General features: G+C 38.9%; 1 protein-coding gene across 1 annotated transcript in view; it reads left to right on the top strand.

Moving 5' to 3' along the window:
• Positions 1-22439, top strand: part of dcp1a (decapping mRNA 1A) — a 131342-nt gene that overhangs the window by 94413 nt on the left and 14490 nt on the right. Inside the window, exons 4-8 of the mRNA XM_077515153.1 lie at positions 8292-8358; positions 9164-9302; positions 9514-9600; positions 10287-10889; positions 10968-11183. Coding sequence (XP_077371279.1) covers positions 8292-8358; positions 9164-9302; positions 9514-9600; positions 10287-10889; positions 10968-11183 — 1112 coding nt within the window. The remainder of the gene's footprint in view (positions 1-8291; positions 8359-9163; positions 9303-9513; positions 9601-10286; positions 10890-10967; positions 11184-22439) is intronic.

Genomic DNA, 22439 nt, shown 5'->3' with positions numbered 1-22439 from the left:
CATCAAACAATGCTCCCACACCCGCGTGAGACAAACACCACTCCCTTATACAAACACTAATGACAATAACAGGACACACCTGGGAGACACAGCAGGGAGGGGGAACCAATCAGCAATACACACCAGGAAGGGAAGACACAAGCAGGTGGACAAGGTTAACCATAACGAGACTGGGGAAGAAGACAGGAACACCAGACAACCAACACTCACCAAAATAAAACAAAAACCCAAACCAACTGAAATGTGACAGCTTTTTCCCCCTTAACGACGAATATTTTTAGGTGTATGAGGGAGCCCAAGACCTACAAAAAAGTCTATTGGACCCATATGCTAAAATGAACAGGAAGTGAGCTATGAATTTTTGAATGTCCCATTTTTGACGATTTTTGCACATTTACAGGGGGCATACTTTTGCCCACTTCTCCTACACGTTTCTTCCGACTGACTTCAGACTTGAACTGGACCATGTCAAGACCAGAGCCAACGACAGGGGGAAAAATCTTGACTTTTCGAAATACTATATGATGAAGGCGGGGCATCAAAATTTTTATTTTGCAATGAAAAAGGATAAGCTTAATAACTCCCCGGTACATGCTCCAAAAAATCCCAAACTTGACATGTATGTTTATAGTCGAGGCCTGAAGGTATATCTATGACAATATTTAGTAGGGGTGTTAAAAAAAATCGATTCGGCGATATATCGCGATACTACATCGCGCGATTCTCGAATCGATTCAATAATCGGCAGAATCGATTTTTTTTAAAAAAAAAATTATTATTATTATTATTTTTTTTTTTTTTTTTTTTTTTTTTTTTTTTAGGATTCACACCTTGAGCATGGAAGAATGTTATATGAACGGCACATTAAGCCTTAATATTTTTATTTTAATGCTGTTCAAACATGAAACAGATTACAACCTCTATAAGACTGAAATTTCAGATAAATAAATAATACATTTTCATATAAATCTTACACTCTACAAGCTTACTGATTAGTATTTTCTAAATATGAATGGAAAAAAATCGCAACAATCGACTTATAAATTCATATCGGGATTAATCGGTATCGAATCGTGACCATTCGTATCGGGATTAATCGGTATCGAATCGAATCGTGACCTGTGAATCGTGATACGAATCGAATCGTCAGGTACTAGGCAATTCACACCCCTAATATTTAGTTATATATGCAGCGCCACCGAGCCTTTGAGGCATGAAAAAAAATACCCCACTTACGGTATTTTTACAAAAATTGTAAACACGTTTCACAATGAAAAAGGATATGCTTGATAACTCCCCGGTACATGATCCAAAAAATCACAAACTTGACATGTATGTTTATCGTCAAGGCCTGAAGTTATCTCTATGACAACATTCAGTTATATATGCAGCGCCACCTAGCCCTTGAGACATAAAAAAAAAATACCCCACATACGGTATTTTGTACAAAAAATGTAAACTCATTCTAATTGTGATAACTAAGTCATTTGTGAATATTCTCTTTGTTTCCACCACTCAAAATGTTCACTGGCATCAGACTTATCCAAAAATATATATATATTTTTATTTATTTTTGATAGCCTCTATGGACATTAAAAGCAATATCGTGAATGAAGGATATGCTTAATAACTCCACGGTACATGCTCAAAAAAAATCCCACACTTGACATGTATGCTTATAATCAAGGCCTGAAGGTATCTCTATGACAACATTCAGTTATAAATACAGCGCCACCTAGCCCTTGAGGCTTATATATAAAAAAAAAAAAAATACCCCACATACGGTATTTTGTACAAAAAATGTAAACTCATTCTAAGTGTGATACCTAAATCATTTATGAATATTCTTTTAGTTTCCACCACTCAAATTGTTAACTGGCTTCACACCGATCCAAACGTATGTACGTTTCCATTTTGTTTTATTCATTTTTGATTGCCCCTTTGGACAATAAAAGTAACATTGTGCAATGAGTACAACGAGCGATGATGTGTATATACACTTTTACAAAAAATACCAATCAGGGCAACTCATTGCCTAAAAATAAAAAAGGACGCTGATTTTTGCAGGTCTTAACAATCACCAAAACCCGTTGAGCTTGACACACACACTGGCAAAAAAAATATTCTACATGTAAACGTTTATTATGCCATTTTCAAAGAAATTTTGCTTCCAATATGCCAGTACCCCAACGTGCCAGTACCCTAACGTGCAAGTATCCCAACGTGCAAGGACCCCAACGTGGCCCAGGCTGCGAGGGCCCTTTATCGCTGCTCGCAGCTCTAGTTCTTCTTCTTCTTCTTCTTTATTCTCCGCAAACGATCGCGATTTTGGGTACCTAAACATTCACGAAAACTCACCGAACTTTGCACACTCCTCAGGCCCGGCGAAAAATTTGATATTCTGACATTGTCATAACAACGTTAGTCTATAGCGCCCCCTAGCGTAGAAAAATAAAAACCAAGCCCGGCACATTTGAGCTAGAGCAACGAAAATTGGCAGGCACGTGTAGCACCCCGAGACGCACAAAAAAGTCTATTGGGACCATGTAGCTAAAATGTACAGGAAATGAGCTATGAATTTTTTTTTGTCCAATTTTGGCCTATTTTGGCACATTCACTGTGGTCATGCTTTTTCCCCCTCTGCAAACATTATTCATCCAATTGACTTCAAACTTGGCATTTTTCATCTCAAGACCTGAGAGAACAACTGGGCAAAAAGTCTTGCCTTTTCGAAACACTATATGATGGGGGCGGGGCATCAAATATTGCCTTTAAAATTTCTTTTGTCCAGAAAGAGCAAATGCTTAATAACTCCCATGATCAAGCTCCAAAAAATCTCAAACTTCTCAGGCAACGTAATAGTCACGGCCTGAAACCATCTATATGATAAAATTCAGTTATACATATAGCGCCACCTAGTGGTAACAATAAATGTCATACTTTACGTTTTTAGCTACTGCGGTGAGCTCGTTGAAGGGATCCAGTTGAAAATTTGTCAGAAAAGCCTTAAGATGTTGATCATGCCCACACCGAATATTGTAACTTTTCGCCAAAGGGCGTGGCCGCTACGGTGACGCAAAGTCTGAAGATTTTTCGTGACAATAAAAGCTGCATTAACTTGACCGAGATGATCCTATCTTCTCAAAATTTCACACATTTGATGAGAGTCCAGCCCTAAAAACATCTACGAACTTATATTTCATCTTACTGATAGCGCCACCGAGTGGCAATTTTTTTTCTTATGAATTTTCTTCTACGTTTTTCTCCAAACACGTTAACTGGACCTACATCATATTTGCTCAGATGAGGGCTTCGGCCTTCATGATGTCACAACACGAAGTTTGTGAGTTTTCGCGAATCGCTGTGGGCGTGGCTAAGCACTGTTCGCCAATAAAACAACGCCAGTTTTGAGGGTCTAAACATGCGCAGAAACTCATGAAACTTGGCACACACATCTGGCCTGGTAAAATGAGCAATATTTTATTGTTGATTGTGCTATTTTTACAAAAATGACTCAATAGCGCCCCCTAGAAGTTTTTAACGAAGCAGCCCCGATTGTACGTTTAAGCAAGATCTACGAAAATTTTTAGGTGTATGAGGGAGCCAAAGACCTACAAAAAAGTCTCTTGGACCCATATGCTAAAATGAACAGGAAGTGAGCTACGAATTTTTGAATGTCCCATTTTTGACGATTTTTGCACATTTTGAGGGGTCATACTTTTGCCCACTTCTCCTACACGTTTTATCCGACTGACTTAAGACTTGACCTGGACAATGCCAAGACCTGAGCCAGCAACAGACGGAAATATCTTGACTTTTGGAAATACTATATGATGAGGGCGGGGCATCAAAATTTGTGTTTCGCACTGAAAAAGGATATGCTTAATAACTCCCCGATACATGCTCCAAAAAATCCCAAACTTGACATGTATGTTTATCGTCAAGGCCTGAAGGTATCTCTATGACAACATTCAGTTATATATGCAGCGCCGCCTAGCCCTTGAGGCATGAAAACAAAATTACCCCACTTATGGTATTTTTACAAAAATTGTAAACTCATTCTCAGTATGATAACTAAGTCATTTATGAATATTATTTTACTTTCCACCACACAAAATGTTCACTGGCATCAGACCGATCCAAACATAGGTATTTTTTATATAGTTTTATTTATTTTTGATAGCCTCTATGGACGTTAAAAGCAGTATCGTGAATGAAGGATATGCTTAATAACTCCCCGGTACATGCTTCAAAAAAATCCCAAACTTGGCATGTATATTTATAGTCAAGGCCTGAAGGTATCTCTATGACAAAATTCAGTTATAGATACAGCGCCACCTAGTCCTTGAGGCATAAAAAAGAAAAACACTTACGGGATTTTGTACAAAATTTGTGAACTCATTGTATTATAACTTCGTCATTTATGAATATTCTTTTACTTTCCACTACTCAAGATGTTCACTGGTATCAGACCGATCCAAACATATGTACTTTTTTATTTTGTTTTATTTATTTTTTTTATCGCCTCTATGGACAATAAAAGCAACATTGTGCAATGAGTACGAGCGATGATGTGTGTATATATACTTTTACGAAAAATACCAATCAGAGCAACTCATTGCCTAAAAATAAAAAAAAGACGCTGATTTTTGCAGATCTTAACAATCACCAAAACCCATTGAGCTTGACACACTCATCACACCTGGCAAAAAAAAAAAAAAAAAGTCCACATGTTTATCATGCCATTTTCAAAGAAATTCTGCTTCCAATGTGCCAGTACCCTAATGTGCAAGTTCCCCAACGTGCAAGGACCCCAACGTGGCCCGGGCTGCGAGGGCCCTTTATAGCTGCTCGCAGCTCTAGTTCTTCTTCTTTTTCTTCTCCGCAAACAATCGCATTTTTGAGACACTAAACGTGACCGAAAACTCACCAAACCTTACACGCACATCAGGCCTGGCGAAAAATTTGATATTTTAAAGTCGCCATACATGATAACAGAAAAATGGCTCCTTAGCGCCCCCTACATAGGTTAAACGGATCCCTGTCCCGCTACGATTGTCCGACGGCTATGAAAATTGTGTGGCATCTGTAGCACATCCCAATGAACAAAAACCTCTTTGAAGTGTGTACCCTAAAATAGACAGAAAGTGAGGTATGAGTATTTAAATGTCCAATTTTTGCCAATTTTTGCACATTTACAGGGGTCATACTTTTGCCCGCTTCTCCTACACGGTTAATCCGATTGACTTCAAACTTGGGATGTACCATCTCAACACCTGGGACAACATCATTGTGAAAAATGAAAAGTTTTTGATATACTATATGACTATATTTTGATAGCCTCTATGGACAATAAAAGCAACTTCGTGCAATGAGTATGAGCGATGATGGGTATATATACTTTTGGAAAAAATACCAATCAGGTCAACTCATTCCCAAAAAATAAAATAAGACCCTGATTTTTGCAGATCTTAACAATCACCAAGACCCATTGAGCTTGACACACACATCACACCTAGCAAAAAAAAATCCACATGTAAAGGTTTATCATGCCATGTGCAAAGAAATTTTGCTCCTAATGTGCCAGTACCCCAATGTGCGAGTACCCCAACGTGGCCCGGGCTGCGAGGGCCCTTTGTAGCTGCTCGCAGCTCTAGTACTGTTTTTGTAATTTGATTTGTGAGGTATTGGGTTAGCCTTGTTGCTACAATATATAGTAAATATGCATCTGGGACGGTAACGTAACAACAGTCGCCTTTATTTTTTATTTTTTATTTTATTTTATTTTTTTAACCGCCATACGTTTTATGTGCAAATGTTTCCCATGCTTAGTCTTATTTTCAAAAGGTTGTTAATTTTAAAATTGTAGGCATTCATATTGTAAGCCAGAGATCAGCAACATGGTGCCTGCAGGCGGTTAGTGTTGCATATTGACACGTATCTGTTTCCAAACTAGTTAAATCATGATTTGTGTCATCATGTAGACGAGTCATTAATTATTTATAATAACAAAATTAAAGGTAAATAGTGATGTTTCTTTTCTTTTCAAACTGATAGCCCCTTTGCATTAATAAGGACCCAAAAAGTAGCTCTCACTTTCAAAAAGGTTGGTGACCCCTCGTATAGGGCAGCCAGCCCTTATTGACAGAGCAAATTGCTATAGCCCACTGAAATGCATTTCTTGCGTAATGGCAAAGAGGAAAGTGCATAACAGTAAAGAAAACCAGCTTCATGAAATTACTGTGTGTTGCACACAATTTACATCTGATGGCCTTCAAACTCTGCAAATACAAATACATAAAGGATCATAACTACTTCTTTAACCAATTACACTATTGTCTTTATAAATTGTAATAATGATAAGGCATGCAATAGTTCAGACTGAGGCGTATTAATTCATGCATATCTTAGAAGTAACACCTTTGCTTTCTGCTGTTGTGTGAATACAAAATGGCTGCCTCATCCTGGTACTTCAGCTGACGGATCCTTTTGGGGTATTGCAAGTACATCATGAAACTCTCTCCAGTGGCATTAATGGTAAACACTTTACAAATGGTTTATAAAGGAACTCTTAAGACACTAAGCTACATCTGCTATGCAAAAGCATATTAAGCAATGTGAGAAAAATCCTATATATCCAAAAATAGAATTAGCATCTTCAGAAAACATGTTGCAAATCATGAAACTTCATTTGGGACACATAACACTAAAGACAATGTGGCATTGAAAGTTTGAAAAAAATCTTGGAAACAGTTTTTACCATTTGAATTATATCAACTGCTAATGATTGAAATACTCATATCAATCCAATTTTTCAAAAGGCAATATCATTGGGGTATGTCTTTACCTTTATTGATCAAATTATATGAAAATAATTTCTGTGGACTATATTGTTGTCTTTTTAAAATATTCAGTTCTTAATATTTATTTGCCCAAGAGGAAAAGCAAATGCTCTTGGACATTTTCATCATGTTTTCAAAATGTCACTGGTCCTCTGTGGGAATATTGAGCGGTGTTGCTAAGCTACGAAAGATCTCTCAACTCCAGACATTCATATATAGAAAGCCAGTGATTGTACAGGTAATGGTAACTTGTACACACTGTATATAGCAATACACTCAAAAAATAGAGAGAAGGAATGTCAGTACCTCTGAAAAGGCCAAATAAACACTTTCCCAATGTTCTTAGATACATTTCTTCTTTTTGCTTGAAGTCTGTCAGGTGCCTTCATCACGCAGGTCCAATAGATGGTTGAGGTTCGGCATGTTTTGGTCCTAATTGTTCATGTTCCTCATTGAAGCTCCGGTTTCATACAAGGGGTCCTTGGGTGGCAGCTTTTTAGTACACAATTTAATGTACATATTCTGGTTTAGAGTTTCGTGCCAGTTATATTATTAATTTATGTACGGTCATAAAAATTGGCAATCCTCAAAACTTAAGAAAGTAGCTGACTGAGCTCCCACCAAGGCAGTCTATTACAAGTCTGAAGATCAGTTTGATTAGGGCGACAAATAAAGAATTTGAACGTTTCCCCATCTGTTTGCTTATCAGGAAAAAGAGCATAGCCAGCGTCAAAGTCAATGGAGAATGTTCCCCCTTTGGGCTTTGCTTGCACTTCAAACTGCCTGGTATGGAAGACATGATGTCATTTCTCATTCAATTTCAGACTCAGGTGGCTTGTCTTCCAGCGTCACTGTAGCCACAGCGTCGTTGACTCCATTTGAATCCCCCCAAAAAGTCAATAGAAAGGCTGTATTCCTCAGGTTGTTTCTCAGCAGCCTGGTTGTTTTGATGTTTGTTTGGTTTTTCTCCAGAATCAGAAAAAGACCAGAAATGGACAGTATCTTGAGATTCTCTAAGAAGCCTTAGGAAACAAGTCTCTGAGGTCTCAAGTTTAAAAACTTGATTGAAAATCAAATATTCCAAGTTTAGTTGCAGTTAGCATCCCATTCATAATAGTTTTTGGACACCCTGTCCGAGGTTGACTTGTACACAATGCTAGAGGAAGCTGTTTAGTGAGAGTGTAAATGCATGCACATACACACATACTCCTGTTTACATGGCTCTATAATCCCTTTGGATACAGGAGATGCTGTCAGAACACCTTGGTTGCTCGGTAACATTAGGTTCTTGAGGGACGAGCATACATCAGCATGTATGTCCTGTAGCAGATGCACATGCGCACACACCTTGAGTGAAATATACTTGCAGATCAAGTTTTAGTGCAATAACTGTTGTGTAAGCATAAAAAGTTAAAAGCAGCCATATGTGATATTTTATTTTTCTTGCAGTGGGCATCTACAGTATTTGGTTCTATGACAAGAGGGATTGCCAGCGCATTTCTCAGCTCATGGTGAAGTAAGTGTGAATAAAGTCTATAGTGTTCTGTCATATGGGGACTCACCTTGTAGGTATTACTATCACTAGTAATGTGTTTTTTGGCCTATCCTCTAAGTCGCTAAGGAATATAAATTGCAGTAGTTAATACAAAAAAAGATATAGATAGGTTCCAAAACATATATATGTGAATAGCAAAATTTGCAAATGCCAACTACAATTATGCAGGCAGGGGTTCACTGTTGTTCAATATCATCATAAAACGCATTTGTACAATTTAAGGCCTCCCCCTCAATAGACAACTGATGTGACTCGTCGTGGTGGGTAATATGGTCAACTCCTAGTGCTTTGGCATTCTTGAAAATCATTGGTGTCAGGCCAAAACCTTGTACCTCCAAAATCATCACTTTACAGGGGACCCCAAAAACGCCATGTTTGTTCAAACATTAACATTACATCATCAAAGGGAGCTCGTCATTTTCAGCACTTTAGGTTGGTCAATAATTTGTAAAAGACACCTACAGCATGTGTCGGCTGACCAAAAGTATAGATTTTTGAATAAATATTATCCATCCATCCATTTTCTTGACCTCTTATTCCTCCTCACAAGGGTCGCTGGGGGTGCTGGAGCCTATCTCAGCTGGCTTTGGGCAGTAGGCGGGATACACCCCGGACCGGTTGCCAGCCAATCGCAGGAATAAATATTAATTTTACCCAATTATGACTTATGAGGTTTTGTAGTCCGACGCCACTAATATGCAATAAGTGTAATTAGGGTTGCGTATCAATGTCCACACTTTCTTACTGTGTCACATAATCTCCTCAGAATTGTAAAACAAGAAGCTGAACATGCCCAAAGACAATCACCAGAGAAGGCGGAGCCCAGGCGGGCCAATGGTGTGGCTGAAGCACGGCCCAGGGACATCTTGGAGTTGCTTAGCAAAGCCAAGGAGGAATACCAGAGGGTTAGTAGGCTCAGTAATATTAATGCTTGGCTTTTCAAGTATGACAATGAGACATTATCTCTGCAGAGACAAACATTACAAGAATCAGCTTTCCAAATTCTCCATAATTTAGTCGGTGCACTGATTCTTTATCTATTGAACTTGTTTTTTTTGTTTGTTTGTTTTTTAAAAGAAAATTGTAATTGAACTTATGTTTGTGACTCTAATGCAGGCTCAGTCTGGGGATGTTGATGTTTGTACAGAGCTGAACGCAGCAGGAGCTTTAGATCATGTCCACAGTTCTCAGCTGCCTGATAAGGTATGCAATGAATGGTACATACCAGTAAATATTGTATATATGAAAAATAGGAACACAGAGCTCTGCCAATGGAATGAAAGAGCATACATAATATCTAGAATTATGATGTGATTTGATGAGATTTTACAGAAATTAGCTCTAGTTGTCTGAAAATGTTCAATGAGACTTTTCCAAGTTTGAATTTCTGTAAAAAAAACAAAACCTAATTCTGGACCAGAACAGGATTCAATTTTGCACCTTCTGACCAGTACTTTTTTGAAAAATTCGATTAAACTATTTAAGATGTGATTTACATTTAGCCGTTATTCAACCATTATACACTTTTGATAACATTTAAAAAAAAATGCCAAGTTAATTCTTCACCAATATGTTGTGATTATTATATATTTACTCGGCTTTTATTGAACATAAAACAGAAACAACACACAGTTGTAAGAAAGTGCTGTACATAAGATCAAACATAAAAAAAATACAATCTGCTTCGTATCACACACACATGTATATATTTAAATAAACATGGTTTGATGCTAATATCCTCCTGAAATAATGGACCTGTAGAAGGTGATTTTTTTTGTTTTTTTTTAACTATACAATATAATATACAGAACTTAATGAACTGGAGAGGTGATGACAAGTTTCAGTGTCAAAATCCTTATTGTTTACATTTTGCCTTCTTTGCCCATCAGAAGACTCATACGATAGTGAAGCAGATCACAGTCGAGGAGCTTTTCGGCTCATCCATCCCTAAGGACCCGTCACTGCCTGCCATGCCGACCCAAAATCCCGCCACTGTTTCCAACGAGCCGTCAGTAAGCTACCCCCAGAACCAGACCTACCAAAACCCTCTCTGCCCACCCCACCTCGCTCCCCAGGATCCTGGGTCAAATCAGGTTCACCAAGGACACAGCCTGCTGTCAGCACCTTATGCATTACAACCAAGCCCTGTTTTCCAGTCGGTGGGCCCGGGGGCGGAGCCTCGGTCTCTTGGCCCAGTCTTACCTCTCATGGTGGCACCGGCAGGTTCCCAAACTCAAACTGTTCATGCCGGGTCTGCCGGGCCATCAGCGGCTCCCCGTGCTTATTTGGAACAGGAGCTACTCAGCTCGCTCAAGCCACCAGTCCAGTCGCTGAATGCGGAACTCCACAAACCCATCCTGGCGCCCAATTTCCTGCCGAGCACCCTGGTACCACCCCGCAACTTCCAAGAACGGATGAGGGAACCAGTCCTCCAGCTCACACAAGAGATGGATCTTCTCTCGAAAGCCCCAAAGCTGATAAAACCTCTCTCAGTGAGTTGTCAGTCTGTCTTTACAAATGTCATTTTGTGTTGTTCAGAATACACTTTTTTGTGTCTCTCCTGGTTGCAGGCAGTCCCTATGAGTCCTGGTCTTGCCATTCCTGGGTCGGAATCCTCTGTGCTTCTGTCCCCAAGCGCCTTCCAGCAGTCCCTCACTAAGACGACTGCCGCGGTAGTCCATCCAGCCCCTTCCGAACTCCAAACAACCTCTGCGGGGTCTTTGGAGGCCACACAACCTTCCTGCAACAAAGCTCAGCTCCAGAAGACTCTCATACACCTTATTAAGGTACAGTATTCTCAGTAGGGATGTAACAATATCCAAACATCACGATACGATATTATCACGATATGAAGGTCACGATACGATAATTATCACAATATTGTGGGGGGTAATATTTAAAAAAGATCGCAATATTGTAAAAAAAAAAAAAGAGCTCATACTAAAAAAAAAAAAAGCACAATATTGTGCTTTGTTACATAACAGCAATACATATAAACCACCTACAATCTCTAATAACAATATTGAGGCACTTACTTGGTAATCCAAGCACACATGGATCGCTTCACGACCAAATTAGGTTCCCCTTCATCTGACAATTAGCATAGATTTTAAACATAGAAGGCCAAAACATCACTAATGAAAATTAAATTGCACTAATAAACTAGCCACTAGAGGGTGCTAGAACTGCACAAATGGAAATCAGCCTGACTTTTTTTTTAACAGATGTGTTCCTTTTAAATATTGTGAACATGACGACGACGATATTGTGGAAGTTTTAATATCAGGATATCACGATATTGCCCTTATCGTTACATCCTTAATTGTTATATTATTATTATTATTGTTATGTTGTTAATGCACGCACACATATTGACTCGCGTCACAAGCATCTTACGTTCTAAATTGTAAATGTTTTTGACATGCTTTGTGCTTGCAAAGTTTCATGGAAGGCCAAAAATGATGCACAATTAAAATAAAATCAAAATGGATTGGCACATGGCTATAGAATAATTTTTGGAAGTATTAGGCTGATAGGTATGCCTCCCAATATTCACACATCTAGCTGAACCATATAATCGGATATGCTTCATAAAAATATCTAGACGGCGCTATTGAGCCATTTATTACAAATTGCACAACAAATTATAAAATATTCATGTTCGTGAGAGATCTGATCTGTGTGCAAAATTATGTGAGTTTTTGCCCATGTTTAGACTCTCAAAAAAAAAATTCTTTGCAAACAATGTATCGCTACAGCAAAGGCGTGTGACAAAATAAAAAAATTCTATAACTTTTCATCTTAAATATCTTAAGATGAAACATGCCAAAGAATGAAGACGATGTGATAAGTTTTGCAGAAAATATGACCCCTATAAAAGGCCCCAAAAAGTGGCTACAAATACCAAAGTAAATCAAAATGTCAGACGTTTGGTTTAGCATATGGTTCCAAGAGACTTTTTTTGTACATCGTGGGCTCTTATGTATGCCTCCAAATTATCATAGCTCTAGGTGAAACATACAGCCGTGAATGCTTCGTTAAAGAGGAGGGGTTTTTTTTTAGCACAAAATGGGGGACTTCCTGTTGGGTTTAGTACATGGCACCAAGAGACTTTTTTTTTTTGTACATCGTGGGCTGTTACATATGTCTCCAAATTTCCGTAGCTCTAGCTGCTTCGTACAACTGGGAATGCTTCATTAAGAAGGATTTTTTTTCCTTTGCAAACAAGTGCATGCCACGACAACAGCGTGCGAGGAAATAAAAAGCTTTCAATTAATTTTCATCGTCAACATCTTAAGATGAATCACACCAAGTTTGAAGATGATCGGAAAAACTCTGTAGGAGTTCGTTAAAATAAGACCCCTATGAAATGGCCCAAAAAATGGCCACACGTTCCAAAGTAAATCAAAATGGCGGACTTCCTGTTAGGTTTAGCATATGGTTCAAAAAGAGTTTTTTGTACCTCGAGGCCTGTTACATATTTCTTCAAATTTTGGTAACTCTAGGTAAAACGTACAACCGGGTATGCTTTGTTAAAGAGGAGTTTTTTTTAGCTCAAAATGTGATGCCCGGCCCCTGGGGGACTTCCTGTTGGGTTTAGCACAGAGCACCGAGAGACTTTTTTTGTACATTGTGGGCTGTTACATATGTCTACAAATTTTCGTAGCTCTAGCTGCTTCGTACAACTGGGAATTCTTCCTTAAGAAGATTTTTTTTCCTTTGCAAACAAGTGCATGCAACGGCAACAGCGTGCGACGAAATAAAAAGCTTTCAATAACTTTTCATCTTCAACATCTTAAGATGAATCACACCAAGTTTGAAGATGATGGGATAAACTCTGTAGGAGGAGTTCGTTAAAATAAGACCCCTATGAAATGGCCAAAAAAATGGCAACACGTTCCAAAGTAAATCCAAATGGCGGACTTCCTGTTAGGTTTAGCATATGGTTCAAAAAGAGTTTTTTGTACCCTGAGGGCTATTACATATGTCTTCAAATTTTGGTCACTCTCAGTGAAACTTACAGCCGGGAATGCTTCATTAAGTAAGAATTTTGAAACAACAAATTTGATGCCCTGCTTCTGGCGGACTTCCTCTTAGGTTTAGCATATGGCAGCAAAAGACGTTTTTGTAGGTCGTAGTCTGTTACATATGTGTACCAATTTTCGTAGCTCTAGAATAAACGTACAACCAGCAATGCTTTGTTAAGTAAGAGTATTGAAACTCTAAATTTGATGCCTCGTCCCCGTCACATAGTATGTCAAAAACGTTTGATTTTTTTTACCATGATGTTGTCCCAGGTGTTGAGATGGTACAGCCCAAGTTTGAAGTCAATCGGGTTAACCGTGTAGGAGAAGCGGGCAATAGTATGATCCATGTAAATGTGCAAAACTGGGCCAAAATTGGACATTCAGATGATCATACCTCACTTTCTGTCTATTTTAGGGTACACACATCAAAGAGGTTTTTGTTCATTGGGATGTGCTACAGGTGCCACACAATTTTCATAGCCGTCGGACAATCGTAGCGGGACAGGGATCCGTTTAACCTATGTAGGGGGCGCGAAGGAGCCATTTTTCTTTTGTCATGTATGGCGACTATAAAATATCAAATTTTTCGCCAGGCCTGATGTGTGTGTAAAGTTTGGTGAGTTTTCGGTCACGTTTAGTGTCTCAAAAATGTGATCGTTTGCGGAGAAGAATAATAATAAGAACAACCTGGGCCACGTTGGGGTATTTGCATGTCGGGGTACTGGCATGTTGGGGTACTGTTTCATAGGAAACCGTCTAAATTGTAAATGTTTTTGACATGCTTTGTGTTTGCAAAGTTTCATGGAAGGCCAAAAATGATGCACAATTAAAATAAAATCAAAATGGATTGGCACATGGCTATAGAATAATTTTTGGAGATATTAGGCTGATAGGTATGCCTCCCAATATTCACACATCGAGCTGAACCATATAATCGGATATACTTCATAAAAATATCTAGACGGCGCTATTGAGCCATTTATTACAAATTGCACAACAAATTATAAAATATTCATGTTCGTGAGAGATCTGATCTGTGTGCAAAATTTTGTGCGTTTTTGCCCATGTTTAGACTCTCTAAAAAAAAAATTCTTTGCAAACAATGCATCGCTACAGCAAAGGCGTGTGACAAAATACAAAATTTCAATAACTTTTCATCTTAAATATCTTAAGATGAAACATGCCAAAGAATGAAGACGATGTGATAAGTTTTGCAGAAAATATGACCCCTATAAAAGGCCCCAAAAAGTGTCTACAAATACCAAAGTAAATCAAAATGGCAGACTTCCTGTTTAGTTCAGCATATGGTTCCAAGAGACTTTTTTGTACATCGTGGGCTCTTATGTATGCCTCCAAATGATCATAGCTCTAGGTGAAACGTACAACCGGGAATGCTTCGTTAAAGAGGAGGGGTTTTTTTTTAGCACAAAATGTGATGCCCGGCCCCTGGGGGACTTCCTGTTGGGTTTAGTACATGGCACCAAGAGACTTTTTTTGTACATCGTGGGCTGTTACATATGTCTACAAATTTTCGTAGCTCGAGCTGCTTCGTACAACTGGGAATGCTTCATTAAGAAGGATTTTTTTTTCATTTGCAAAAAGTGCATGCCACGGCAACAGCGTGCAATGAAATAAAAAGGTTTCAATAACTTTTCATCGTCAACATCTTAAGATGAATCACACCAAGTTTGAAGATGATCAGATAAATTCTATAGGAGGAGTTCGTTAAAATAAGACTCCTATGAAATGGCCAAAAAAATGGCAACACGTTTCAAAGTAAATCAAAATGGCGGACTTCCTGTTGGGGTTAGCATATGTTTCAAAAAGGGTTTTTTGTACCTCGAGGCCTGTTACATATGTCTTCAAATTTTGGTAACTCTAGGTAAAACGTACAACCGGGAATGCTTCATTAAAGAGGAGTTTTTTAGCTCAAAATGTGATGCCCGGCCCCTGGGGGACTTCCTGTTGGGTTTAGCACATGGCACCAAGAGAATTTTTTGTACATCTTGGGCTGTTACATATGTCTACAAATTTTCGTAGCTCTAGCTGCTTCGTACAACTGGGAATGCTTCCTTAAGAAGAATTTTTTTCCTTTGCAAACAAGTGCATGCCACGGCAACAGCATGCGACGAAATAAAAAGCTTTCAATAACTTTTCATCTTCAACATCTTAAGATGAATCACACCAAGTTTGAAGATGATGGGATAAACTCTGTAGGAGGAGTTCGTTAAAATAAGACCCCTATGAAATGGCCAAAAAAATGGCAACACGTTTCAAAGTAAATCAAAATGGCGGACTTCCTGTTGGGGTTAGCATATGTTTCAAAAAGGGTTTTTTGTAGCTCGAGGCCTGTTACATATGTCTTCAAATTTTGGTAACTCTCGGTGAAACGTACAGCCGGGAATGCTTCATTAAGTAAGAATTTTGAAACTCTAAATTTGATGCCTCGCCCCCGTCATATAGTATGTCAAAAACTTTTGATTTTTTACCATGGTGTTGTCCCAGGTGTTGAGATGGTACATCCCAAGTTTGAAGTCAATCGGGTTAACCGTGTAGGAGAAGCGGGCAAAAGTATGACCCCTGTAAATGTGCAAAAATGGGCCAAAATTGGACATTTAAATGATCATACCTCACTTTCTGTCTATTTTAGGGTACACACATGAAAGAGGTTTTTGTTCATCTGGATGTGCTACAGGTGCCACAAAATTTTCATAGCCGTAGGACAATCGTAGCGGACCTGGGATCCGTTTAACCTATGTAGGGGGCGCTAAGGAGCCATTTTTCTGTTATCATGTATGGCGACTTTAAAATATCAAATTTTTCGCCAGGGTTAGGGTTAGTACTTTACTGTGTGTGTAAAGTTTGGTGAGTTTTCGTAACGTCTTTGCATTATGTTTACAACATCCGGGGAATGAAGCGTCTTTGAGCGCTACTTTGCTAGCTCTCTGTAAACACGGAAGTAGCTTGAATAGTGATGCTGCTGAAATGTAAACAAAACAAGTAGAGCACGGCGCAGAACTCTTGCTATTGTTATGAAAACCATAAAGCCTCACTCGCAACCGATTCACAGCAACGCGATATCCGGTCCACAGCTTTACAAGCAATGTATCTAAGGATTCCCGGCGGATTTTGTATCGGTTGACAAGTCTGCTACCGATACGGCCGTTTAGCTCCCCATGACGACCGATGGTTCGGTCGAATCGTTTTTTTGTCCCACCCCTATTCTGTAGGAGGAGTTCGTTAAAATAAGACCCCTATGAAATGGCCAAAAAAATGCCAACATGTTCCAAAGTAAATCAAAATGGTGGACTTTCTGTTAGGTTTAGCATATGGTTCAAAAAGAGTTTTTTGTACCTTGAGGGCTATTACATATGTCTTCAAATTTTGGTCACTCTCAGTGAAACTTACAGCCGGGAATGCTTCATTAAGTAAGAATTTTGAAACAACAAATTTGATGCTCTGCTTCTGGCAGACTTCCTCTTAGGTTTAGCATATGGCACCAAAAGACGTTTTTGTAGGTCGTAGTCTGTTACATATGTGTACCAATTTTCGTAGCTCTAGAATAAACGTACAACCAGCAATGCGTTGTTAAGTAAGAGTATTGAAACTCTAAATTTGATGCCTCGTCCCCGTCATATAGTATGTCAAAAACGTTTGATTTTTTACCATGATGTTGTCTTAGGTGTTGAGATGGTACAGCCCAAGTTTGAAGTCAATCGGGTTAACCGTGTAGGAGAAGCGGGCAATAGTATGATCCATGTAAATGTGCAAAACTGGGCCAAAATTGGACATTCAGATGATCATACCTCACTTTCTGTCTATTTTAGGGTACACACATCAAAGAGGTTTTTGTTCATTGGGGTGTGCTACAGGTGCCACACAATTTTCATAGCCGTCGGACAATCGTAGTGGGACAGGGATCCGTTTAACCTATGTAGGGGGCGCTAAGGAGCCATTTTTCTTTTGTCATGTATGACGACTATAAAATATCAAATTTTTCGCCAGGCCTGATGTGTGTGTAAAGTTTGGTGAGTTTTCGGTCACGTTTAGTGTCTCAAAAATGTGATCGTTTGCGGAGAATAATAATAAGAAGAAGAACTAGAGCTGCGAGCAGCTATAAAGGGCCCTCGCAACCCGGGCCACGTTGGGGTACTTGCACGTCGGGGTACTGGCACGTTGGGGTACTGTCAAATAGGACAAGGACCATCTAAAATGTTTTTGACAAGCCTTGTGTGTGCAAAGTTTAATCAAAACGCAAAATATGGTGTGCAATTCCCAAAATAAATTCAAAATGGTGGACTTCCTTTTAGGTTTAGCATACGGCTACAGAATACCTTTTGTAGGTCTTAAGCTAATAGGTATGCCTCCCAGTTTTCATAAATCTTGGTCAAGTCATCTTTAGTTGTGTATCGCTTGAATCATACAATTGGAAATGCTCCATAAAAATGCATAGAGGGCGCTATTGAGCACAACGTTGGGTTACTTGCACGTCAGGGTACTGGCACGTTGGGGTACTGTTACATGTAACAAGGACCATTTAAAATGTTAGTTTTTTCCATGCCTTGTCTGTGCAAAGTTTTATGAAAGAGGCCAAAAATGATGTATAATTCCCAAAATAAAATCAAAATAGCGGACTTCCTCTTTGGTTTGGCAAATGGCTACATAATACTTTTTTGTAGGTCTAGCATAATCATACAATCGGAAATGCTTCATAAAAATGTCTAGAGGGCGCTATTTATTGCAAATTGCACAATAAATCTCTGAAAATTCATGTTCATGACAAGTCTGATGTGTTTGCAAAGTTTCATGAGTTTTCATGTGTATAAAAAAAAAAAGCAGCACTTGACAAACAATGCATTGCTATGGCAACAGCGTGTTACAAAATAAAAAACTTTCGATAACTTTGCATCTTAAACATCTTAAGATGAAGCACACCAAGTTTGAAGACAGTCGGATAAATTTTGTAGGAGGGGTTCGTTAAAATATGACCCCTGAAAAAGGCCACAAAAAATGGCAACAAATCCCATCATAAATCAAAATGGCAGACTTCCTGTTTGGTTTAGCACATGGTTCCAAGAGACTTTTTTGTACATCATGGGCTCTTATGTATGCCTGCAAATTATCATAGCGCTAGGTGAAACGTACAACCGGGAATGCTTCGTTAAAGAGGAGTTTTTTAGCTCAAAATGTGATGCCCGGCCCCTGGGGGACTTCCTGTTAGGTTAAGCACATGGCACCAAGAGACTTTTTTGTACATCCTGGACTGTTACATATGTCTACAATTTTTCGTCGCTCTAGCTGCTTCGTACAACTGGGAATGCTTCATTAAGAAGGATTTTTTTCCTTTGCAAAAAGTGCATGCCACGATAACAGCGTGTGACGAAATAAAAAACTTTCAATAACTTTTCATCCTCAACATCTTAAGATGAATCACACCAAGTTTGAAGATGATCGGATAAACTCTGTAGGAGGAGTTTGTTAAAATATGACCCCTATGTGAAATGGCCAAAGAAAATGGCAACACATTCCAAAGTAAATCAAAATGGCGGACGTCCTGTTAGGTTTAGCATATGGTTCAAAAAGAGTTTTTTGTACTTCGAGGGCTGTTATATACCTCTACAAATTTTGGTAACTCTAGGTGAAACGTACAGCCGGGTATGCTTTGTTAAAGAGGAGTTTTTTTTAGCTCAAAATGTGATGCCCGGCCCCTGGGGGACTTCCTGTTGGGTTTAGCACAGGGCACCAAGAGACTTTTTTTGTACATCTTGGGCTGTTACATATGTCTACAAATTTTCGTAGCTCTAGCTGCTTCGTACAACTGGCAATGCTTCTTTAAGGATATTTTTTTTCCTTTGCAAACAGTGCATGCCATGACAACAGCGTGCGACGAAATACAAAGCTTTCAATAACTTTTCATCTTCAACATCTTAAGATGAATCACACCAAGTTTGAAGATGATCGGATAAACACTGTAGGAGGAGTTCGTTAAAATAAGGCCCCAATGAAATGGCCAAAAAAATGGCAACACGTTCCAAAATAAATCAAAATGGTGGACTTCCTGTTAGGTTTAGCATATGGTTCAAAAAGAGTTTTTTGTAGGTCATAGTCTGTTACATATGTGTACCAATTTTCGTAACTCTAGATTAAACGTACAACCGGCAATGCCTCGTGAAGTAAGAATTTTTAAACTCTAAATTTGATGCGCCGCCGCCGTCATATAGTATATCAAAAACTTTTCATTTTTCACAATGATGTTGTCCCAGGTGTTGAGATGGTACATCCCAAGTTTGAAGTCAATCGGATTAACCGTGTAGGAGAAGCGGGCAAAAGTATGACCCCTGTAAATGTGCAAAAATTGGCAAAAATTGGACATTTAAATACTCATACCTCACTTTCTGTCTATTTTAGGGTACACACTTCAAAGAGGTTTTTGTTCATTGGGATGTGCTACAGATGCCACACAATTTTCATAGCCGTCGGACAATCGTAGCGGGACAGGGATCCGTTTAACCTATGTAGGGGGCGCTAAGGAGCCATTTTTCTGTTATCATGTATGGCGACTTTAAAATATCAAATTTTTCGCCAGGCCTGATGTGCGTGTAAGGTTTGGTGAGTTTTCGGTCACGTTTAGTGTCTCAAAAATGCGATTGTTTGCGGAGAAGAAAAAGAAGAAGAACTAGAGCTGCGAGCAGCTATAAAGGGCCCTCGCAGCCCGGGCCACGTTGGGGTCCTTGCACGTTGGGGAACTTGCACATTAGGGTACTGGCACATTGGAAGCAGAATTTCTTTGAAAATGGCATGATAAACATGTGGACTTTTTTTTTTTTTTTTTGCCAGGTGTGATGAGTGTGTCAAGCTCAATGGGTTTTGGTGATTGTTAAGATCTGCAAAAATCAGCGTCTTTTTTTTATTTTTAGGCAATGAGTTGCTCTGATTGGTATTTTTCGTAAAAGTATATATACACACATCATCGCTCGTACTCATTGCACAATGTTGCTTTTATTGTCCATAGAGGCGATAAAAAAAATAAATAAAACTAAATAAAAAATACGTATGTTTGGATCGGTCTGATACCAGTGAACATATTGAGTGGTGGAAAGTAAAAGAATATTCATAAATGACTTAGTTATCACACTTAAAATGAGTTTACAATTTTTAGAAAAATACCGTAAGTGAGGCATTTTTTTTTATGCCTCAAGGACTAGGTGGCGCTGTATTTATAACTGAATTTTGTCATAGAGATACCTTCAGGCCTTGACTCTAAATATACATTTCAAATATGGGATTTTTTGGAGCATGTACCTGGGAGTTATTAAGCATAGCCTTCATTCACGATATTGCTTTTAATGTCCATAGAGGCTATCAAAAATACATAGAACTAAATAACAAAAATATGTATGTTTGGTTAGGTCTGATGCCAGTGAATATTTTGAGTGGTGGAAGGTAAAAGAATATTCCTAAATGACTTAGTTATCACACTTAGAATGAGTTTACATTTTTTGTACAAAATACCGTAAGTGGGGTATTTTTTTTTCATGCCTCAAGGGCTAGGTGGCGCTGCATATATAACTGAATGTTGTCATAGAGATACCTTCAGGCCTTGACGATAAACATACATGTCAAGTTTGGGATTTTTTGGAGCATGTATCGGGGAGTTATTAAGCATATCCTTTTTCAGTGCGAAACACAAATTTTGATGCCCCGCCCTCATCATATAGTATTTCCAAAAGTCAAGATTTTTCCGTCTGTTGTTGGCTCAGGTCTTGGCATGGTCCAGGTCAAGTCATAAGTCAGTCGGATAAAACGTGTAGGAGAAGTGGGCAAAAGTATGCCCTCTGAAAATGTGCAAAAATCGTAAAAAATGGGACATTCAAAAATTCGTAGCTCACTTCCTGTTCATTTTAGCATATGGGTCCAAGAGACTTTTTTTGTAGGTCTTTGGCTCCCTCATACACGTAAAAATTTTCGTAGATCTTGCTTAAACGTACAATCGGGGCTGCTTCGTTAAAAATTTCTAGGGGGCACTATTGAGTCATTTTTGTAAAAATAGCACAATCAACAATAAAATATTGTTCATTTTACCAGGCCAGATGTGTGTGCCAAGTTTCATGAGTTTCTGCGCATGTTTAGACCCTCAAAACTGGGGTTGTTTTCTTGGCGAACAGTGCTTAGCCACGCCCACAGCAATTCACGAAAACTCACAAACTTCGTGTTGTGACATCATGAAGGCCGAAACCCTCATCTGAGCAAATCTGAGGTAGGTCCAGTTAACGTGTTTGGACAAAAACGTAGAAGAAATTTCGTAAGAAAAGAAAAATGCCACTAGGTGGCGCTATCAGTAAGATGAAATATAAGTTCGTAGATGTCTTTAGGGCTCGACTCTCATCAAATGTGTGAAATTTTGAGAAGATAGGATCATCTCGGTCAAGTTAATGCAGCTTTTATTGTCACGGAAAATCTTCAGACTTTGCGTCACCGTAGCGGCCACGCCCTTTGGCGAAAAGTTACAATATTCGGTGTGGGGCATGATCAACATCTTAAGGCTTTTCTGACCAATTTTCAACTGGATCCCTTCAACGAGCTCAGCACAGTAGCTAAAAACGTAAAGTATGACATTTATTGTTACCACTAGGTGGCGCTATATGTATAACTGAATTTTATCATATAGATGTTTTCAGGCCGTGACTATTACGTTGTCTGAGAAGTTTGAGATTTTTCGGAGCTTGAACATGGGAGTTATAAAGCATTTGCTCTTTCTGGACAAATGAAATTTTCAAGGCAATATTTGATGCCCCGCCCCCGTCATATAGTATTTCAAAAAGTCAAGGTTTTTTGCCCAGTTGTTGTCTCAGGTCTTGAGATGATAAATGCCAATTTTGAAGTCAACTGGATGAAAAATGTTTGCAAAGGGGGAAAAAGCATGACCACAGTGAATGTGCCAAAATAGGCCAAAATTGGACATAAAAAAAATTCATAGCTCATTTCCTGTACATTTTAGCTACATGGTCCCAATAG

The sequence above is a fragment of the Festucalex cinctus genome, chromosome 2 (genome assembly GCF_051991245.1).
Source record: "Festucalex cinctus isolate MCC-2025b chromosome 2, RoL_Fcin_1.0, whole genome shotgun sequence".
In the NCBI taxonomy this organism is placed as follows: Eukaryota; Metazoa; Chordata; class Actinopteri; order Syngnathiformes; family Syngnathidae; genus Festucalex; species Festucalex cinctus.
This window is presented reverse-complemented; position numbering and strand designations above follow the sequence as displayed.